General features: G+C 37.0%; 1 protein-coding gene across 6 annotated transcripts in view; it reads right to left on the reverse strand.

The window, feature by feature from the left end:
- Positions 1–7,969, reverse strand: part of Pcm1 (pericentriolar material 1) — a 91,101-nt gene that overhangs the window by 61,134 nt on the left and 21,998 nt on the right. For all 6 annotated transcript variants that reach the window (XM_013025478.1, XM_013025503.1, XM_013025482.1 and 3 more), the window contains 2 exons: positions 6,973–7,082; positions 4,731–4,947 (listed from right to left, as the gene is read on the reverse strand). In XM_013025478.1, coding sequence (XP_012880932.1) covers positions 4,731–4,947; positions 6,973–7,082 — 327 coding nt within the window. The remainder of the gene's footprint in view (positions 1–4,730; positions 4,948–6,972; positions 7,083–7,969) is intronic.

Genomic DNA, 7,969 nt, shown 5'->3' on the forward strand with positions numbered 1-7,969 from the left:
GGCTGGGAAGGTGGCTCAGTGGTAGAGCGCTTGCCTTGCATGCCTGAGGCCCTGAGTTCGATTCCTCAGCACCACATAAGCAAAAAAGAAAAAAGCTGGAAGTGGCGCTGTGGCTCAAGTGGTAGAGCGCTAGCCTTGAGCTGAAGAGCTGAGGGACAGCGCCCAGGCCCAGAGTTCAGGCCCACGACCAGACCCAGAAAAAAAAAAAAAGTTACCATAACTAAACATGGCACAAAATAACACACCCTTTGCTGATACAAATATAAAACCAAAATCATTATCATCTTAAATTCTGCAAATTTAGATATTAGAAACTTATGGATATCAGGACACTTAACTGAATACTCCACAACTAAACACATCAAAATATGTAGAAACATTTGTACTTCCCTTCCAGTCATTTTATATTACTGTTTCGGGGTTAAAACAGAAAGAGGGAATGTGTAAGATATTGACACAACTATATGTACATTAAAAAAATAATAGAAGAGCAGTAGGATAACCCTACTTCTAGGTTAAGTTAAATAAGGCCAGTATGTCTGAAGTGCAATACACAACAATTTGCCAAGCTTAGCTGATTTAGGTCTGAGTTTCTCAAATCTACAGTCTACAAGAATTACATTTAGCTCATAACCCATGTTATTTATACACAAACTGATTAGAGGAGGATACACTTAGGGAAGAATCCAAACACCTCTGAACAAGTACTATTTGTCAAAACAAATTCCAGGAAATGGAAACATGTTTTGTTGTTGTTTGTGTTTCATTTTGTATTGGGGTAGGGGAGGGGAGGAGTGGATCCCACAGAGGAAAACACAGGAATGGAGGAAGGGTGAACAAATGCAGTCATTATATTCAATATACATTATGCAACTTGTGGGGAGAACGGGAGGTAAAAAATTCAGGAAAGCAAAAAAAGGGGTATTATTGCCTAACAAGCACTGTACTCATTACCTGACTTGAAACTGTAACTCCTTTGTAAAACTCCTTGATAAGATCCATTAAAAGAAATGGAAAAACAATTACATATAGCTTCCAAGATAGAAAATTTCTTATTTCAGGGCACAAAGCAAATATATAATCTGTCAGGCATCAATACCATGAAATACTACTTAATAATACAATTTCCCAATTAGGTAAACAGCTAATCCTTTACAGTACTTAAATTTTTTATGACTTTTCTATCCATTACATAGAAGATACTTAATACCTTCTAGGGAAATTAATGATTAAGAGTCTGTACTTTCCTACCTCTGACTACTTCAAAACTATTCCTATTTATCTTTTATCATTTTTTTAAAAACAGAGGGAAAACAGGGAAAAACATATAACAGCAGGACCCATCAGCTACACCAGACATTGATCAAAACGAACTAAGCAACTCAATGGCAGCATGGGAGGGAGGGAATGAGAAGGAAAGAGGGAATAGTTGACACTAAGCAAAAAGAAAATGTAGATATCACCTGATGTGAAAAAATAGCTATATCGTCAAAGCTCACAGAATCCACAAACTTTTTTTTGTTGGTAGTGGGGGCCTAAACTCTGGGCCTGGGCGCTGTCCCTCAGCTCTTCAGCTCAAGGCTAGCGCTCTACCACTTGAATGAACCACAATGCCACTTCCAGCTTTTTCTGCTTATGTGGTGCTGAGGAATAGAACCCAGGGCTTCATGCATGCAAATCAAGCACTCTACCACTGAGTCCACTAAGCCACCTTCCCAACCCCAGAATCCATAAACTTTATAGACCACGATAAAGACAATTCGCCTCATGAAGGTTAGAATGTGTTTATGACTTTAACTAAGTATCACTATCTAACAAGACTATGAAATTTGTGAAATGTAATCACTTAATCACAATAGAAAAAAACTTTTAAATGATAAAAAATAAAAGGAGTTGTACAAAGAGGTTAAAATTCCTTAAGTCAGGTTACAAGTACAATGCTGCTTGATCAGTGTCACCCCTTCCTTCATTCTCCCCCATTTTCCCTCCCTTGTCCCTATCCCTAATTATATAGTTTGGTTTTTACATAATGTACATTGAATATAATGGCTCCATTTGCTCACCTTTCTTCCCTCCATTCATGTGTCTCCCAAGAACCCTCCCCCTAAAAAAAGATGTTTCTGCTTCCTGGTATTCGTCTTGATAAACAGTACATTATTTGTTCAGATGAATTACACCTTTGGACTCCTCCCCTAATTATACCTTCCTTTAGTCTGTATATAAATGCATATGCTATTATGCATGTTTGTATTTTAGACCCGTGCTGTTTGTCTCTCTGAGCTTGATTCTATGTCTATCCATTTCCCTGCAATGACATGTTTATTCTGATAGTAAAATTCCACCATGTATATGTATCACATGTTCTTGATCCACTTATCCATTGTAAAACATGTTTCCGTAACTTGACTACTATAAATAGCATGGCAATAAATATGGATGTGCAAGTGTCCTTACTGTATCCTGACTTACAATAATACTCTGGGTAGATGCCAAAGAGTGGTATCATTGTATCACAATGTTTAGTTTTTTTGAGGAATCTCCAAAGTGTCTCCCACGGTGATTGTAGTAGTTTACCTTTCCACTAACATTATAGTAGGGTTCCTTTTTCCTCATCACCACCAGCATTTTCATATTCTCAATGCTGGCCAATCTTACTTTTGATTTGCATTTCTTCTGTGGCCAGGAATATAGAACATTTTCCTCATGTGTTTATTGGCCATTCCTACTTCTGAGAAGACTCTACCTATTTATCTTTTTTATCAAAGGGACCTTCATTGTTCACTTCTACCTTGTTTTAACTGTTGTCAACTGGTATCTTCACTTTATTTCTTCACCATTCTTCTTTTTCCCCACTACTTTCAAAGTGTTTCCCACTGTTAGAAAAAAATGACCTCCTACTGTCATCTAAGCAGAGTGGTACTTTTTTTATATTTTAGTCAAGGCTATAAATACAACTTTAAAATTTAAAATTTTTCTTAGTTGTCCTCTATGTAGGAAAGGAGTTGGTTTTTAAGGCAGAATTGTTTGGTTAACAGTGCTGGCACTGTGGCTTGAACTCAGGCTATCACTTTCTCACTTAGCTTTTTCCCTGTAGTTGGCACTCTACCATTTGTGTCACAACTCCAGTTCTGGGAAATTTGTTTTCAGGGGAAGAACTAGGCTTCTTTTGACAAGGTAATTATTAGGACAGTAATTGAAGACTACTGACTAGGTGACCAGTCAGACCAGCCAGATGGTATAATTTAGTGTTAGCATGTGCAAGGCCCTGGGATCAATCCCCTGAACCAAAAGAAAAACAAAACCCATTAATATGCCAACTCTGTGGAACAGAAGATAGTTCACATATTCCTGTATAGCTACATCTGCCTGAGTTGACTATTCATATTGCTATATACACATTTTAAACATTAATATAATTCCAAGGGTTTTGTTTTAAACTTCTTTCATATAAGTATTTCATACCTCAAAAATTTTGGTCTACATACCACTAAATCTATTTGACCATTTCTGTTATTTTTATTCTAATTTTTTTTTCAATTATGGGTTTTAATCCAGAGATTCAAGCAAGCTAGGCTCACTTTACCACTGTGCCACACTCGCAGCCCAGAATTTCATGGTTTTTAAACCAAGGTACAAATTAGACTAGTTTTACCATAGGTAACTTTTTTTTTGTCAGTCATGAGGGGTTTGAACTCCGGGCCTGGGCCCTGTCCTTACCACTTTGAGCCACAGCACCACCACTGGTTTCCTGGTGGTTAATTGGAGATTAGAATCTCATGGGCTTTCTTGTCCAGGCTGGCTTTGAACTGTGATCCTGAGATCTCAGCCTCCTGAGTAGCTAGAATTACTGGCATAAGCCACCAGTGCTGGCTGAATTTTGTTTTTTTTGTTTTTGTAAAGGTGTTATACAGAGGGGTTACAGCTACGTAAGTCAGGTACTGAGTACATTTCTTTTTGAACAGTGTCACCTCTTCCCTCCTTTTCTCCCAGTTTTTTCTCTCTTCAACCCACACAAGTTACATAGTTCATATTCCACATAGTGTCTAGTGAGTATCACTGCTGAATTAGTACTACCCTTTATCCCACCATTTCTGTGCTTCCCCCTCTCTTCCCTTCCCCAAATCAAATATACTTACATACAAGACAAAAAGGCACAGCAGCAAAAACCCCAGCTAAAATGCTTAATAAGGTTTAAAAAGGCAGTATTAAGCTGGGTGCTGGTTGCTCACACCTGTAATCCCAGCTACTCAGAAGGCTGAGATGTAAGAATCATAGTTTGAAGCCAACTCAGCCAGAGAAATCAGAGATTCTCATTTCCAAATAACCACCAAGAAGCCAGAAGCGGAGACTCAAGTGGTAGAGTATCAGCACTGTGCAAAAAAAGTTAAGGGACAGAGCCCAGGACCCAGAGTTTTCAAGGCCTAAAACTGGCACCAAAAAGGGCAGTATTATGTCCTCTGCCACAAAATTATCTTTTCTTCTACCTTTCACTTATCCAACTCCTACCAACTTTTCAAGTCCAACTTTATTTTTCCCTTTTCTGAACCAACTTACCAGATCATATATACACCGGCTTATTATTATTCTACATTCAAGTTACCTTTCCACAAAAATTATAAATTCTCTAAAGAACTACAGTCACTCATCAAGTACTTATTAAACAACTATTGTGTGTCAAATAGCAAACTTAGTAGTCTTTTATGTAATATTGCTAAACCAGATTTACGTACATGTTGAATTGTTCAGATGCTGATCTCGAAGGGTATGAAGTTCTCCCAGCAATTTGTCCATTTTTTGCTTTTTTTCCTGTAGGACTCTCATTTTGCTAAAAAGCTGAACTTTCTCATCAGGTGAATGTTCTGAACCAGATGGATTTCTGCTCTGGGAAACCTCTCTAGTTAATGATAGACTTTCTGCTTGTCTTCTGTTATCTGGGACAGATGGAGGCTTAAAACAAAAGAAACAGGAAACAGACAAAGAAAAAATACATTAAAAGTTATTATTTCCAATTTAAAAATGCATAAGCTAGGCACCAGTGGCTCTGTAATCCTAGCTACTAAGGAGGCTGAAATCTGAGGATCGTGGTTCAAAGCCAGCCTGGGCAGGAAAGTCGGTGAGACCCTTATCTCCAATAAACCAACAGAAAACCGGAAATGGCACTGTGGCCCAAGTGACAGAGAACTAGACTTGAGCTGAAGAACTGAGGGACAACGCCCAGGCCCAGAGATCAAGCCCCATGACCAACAACAACAACAACAAAAAAAAAAAAAACATAAATTCTATTTGAGAGATGTATTTACCTAGGTCACACTGGTGGATAAGTAGATGCCATTTCTATTCCCAAAGTAAGTTATTATTCCTGCTGTGCCATTATCACATATATGGCTTTATATGCACATAGGTATACTGACCTTGGGTTCATTGGACATAGTTGCTGTCTAAATCTAAATTAAGTACTAACAATGCCATGTTATGTAAAATAAACTTACAAAAATCTCTCTCTTGCTATCTTCTTAGAATCACTCTAAACTTTAACTTCCTTCCCAACCTATCAAACTTCCTCCTCTGTGTTCCTCTTTTTCTTTTGTTTTTATTTTTTTGCCAGTCCTGTGGCTTGAACTCAGGGCCTGAGCACTGTCTTTGAATTTCTCTGACTCAAGGCTAGCACACTACCACTTGAGTCACAGGATCACTTCCAGCTTCTTCTGTGGTACTGAGGAATCGAACTCAGAATTTCATGCATGCTAGGCAAGCATTCTACCACTTAGCCCCATTCCCAGACCTCCTCTTCTTTCCTAAGAAAACTTATGAAGGGTTGTGTGGCTCAAATGGCTCAAGTGGCTCAGGTGGTAGAGCACCAAACTAGCAAACATAAGGTCCTGAGTTCAATCCCCAGGGCAACTAAAAAAAAAGTGGTTTCAGGAAATAACGCCTTCTGGCATGGTACTATGTGCCATAAATTTTTCTATTTGGGAAGATGGAAGGATTGTGATTCAAGGCTAGCCTTCAAGTGGTAGTATATGTTTGTAATACCAGCTACTGGAGAGGCTAGCCTGGGCAAAATTACAAAATATTATCTGAAAAACAAACTAAAAAATGAAAGACTACGGTAGTAAACCAAACTGTATATTTGCAGGCTTTTATTACTCAATCTCAAGTAATGCCAAAAAGAATTACAAAATGGACAATTTCAAGAATACCTTTCTCATATATATTTTTATTTTGGAACATCTCTGTGTGTACTGATAAAAAATAAAGTAAGCAACAGCTTCTTAAACTTTTCACTCATTAGCTAATTATTGGAATTGCTATATAGGCTTTCACTCTGTATTCATAGAATTAATTCATTTTACTGTTCACAGTCATTTATTTTGTTTCTGGTGTCTTGCTATTAATATAATGTCATAATATTCTTATACTTCTCTTGTAAACATCTGGGTTTCTTTAGCATAGGCTGTAATGAGTCAATACACAAAAATTATTAAGTATTGCCAAATAACTGTCTAAAATGATTAGTTTCAGTTAGCAAGAAGAAAGAAAACACTACATCTTCAATCAATCTTGTTTTCCAGTGAAAATAAAATCCCATGTTGAGGCAGGACTATCTAGAGTTCAAGGCCTACCTATGCTACAGTTAGACTGTGTCAAAAGGAAAAAAAAAGGTACTTCCTTGAAACTGTTAGTAAAATACAAGGACAAAGACTTAAACCTAATTCAAGTCTTAAAGCTTATGACCATCCAGTCTTCTAGACAAGAATGAATTCTAGGAACAAACAAAAAGAATATTTCAAAATACAGTCCCTGTAAAAACAGCAATGGAATCATATGAAGGGTGGGAGGCCACTCAAATACTATGAATCATGATTTTGAAAGTAAAAAGATACCATGAAATTAATTTTTTAACAATTGTGCCAAGAGAGTAACTATTATGATAAAATTATAAACTCTTATCAAACCAAAAAATTAAGTTACCTGAGAATCACGAAGCTGATTATGAAAATGCTGAATTAAATCATTCAATTCTTCATTTAGTTCAGATGTGATACTGACTCCAGATAAGCTACCTGAAGTTTCTGTAGCAACTGGAAAGAAAATGAACAAGTACTGGTTAATGTAAGTCAACTTTTAGGACATGGACATAAATTTTGAGAAAAAATAAAAAGCAAACTAATAATTATAAACCAGCTTATGCTCTCATTTGTCAATAAATCATTTTATTAGAAGTTTCTATTTAACCAAAAAAAAAAGATAAATGCAAACTCTTTTAGAGTAGTTCTTTTTCTGTTTCAACATACAAGGAGAGATGGGTCTTTTTCTGTTTCAGCATACAAAGAGAGATGATATATTACACTCCGATTAACAATAGTGACTCAATGATGAAGAGTGGTATAGCATGTCTATCAGTTCTTTGGAGGGAATAATGGGTAAAATGTATATTGAAAAACTACAGATGTCCTCACATGTCTCAATCTCCAACTACTCCAATAAAACTAATGCTGTATTACATGAGCTGGTAATCTTTTGTAAAGGTTAAAATAGCAAATGTATTTGATTTTCTAAGAAATACTGGCTTTTTTTTGACTACTCATAGGGCAAAAGCATTGTAACCATTGATAAGCATGAACACTGGCTATATTCCATATAATGTTCTAAAAGCAAGCCAAATTCCACTAGTCATAAGCCTACAAAAATAGGTATTTCATTGTACTTGGCTGTGAAGTAAATCATACAAAAAGACCCTGGATTTTGTCTTCTTCTAAAAAAGCACTTTCCTGATGACAATTCTAACAGTTACTACTATACTATTCAACTACCTCAGGCGCCCTTTTACCACTCTAAACTTTCTAGCTGTAAAACTTTCTAGCTGTAGCTGGGCGCTGGTGGCTCACGCCTGTAATCCTAGCTACTCAGGAGGCTGAGATCTGAGGATCGCGGTTCAAAGCCAGCCCGGGCAGGAAAGACCATGAGA

The sequence above is a fragment of the Dipodomys ordii genome, unplaced genomic scaffold (assembly GCF_000151885.1).
Source record: "Dipodomys ordii isolate 6190 unplaced genomic scaffold, Dord_2.0 Scaffold4, whole genome shotgun sequence".
NCBI lineage: Eukaryota > Metazoa > Chordata > Mammalia > Rodentia > Heteromyidae > Dipodomys > Dipodomys ordii.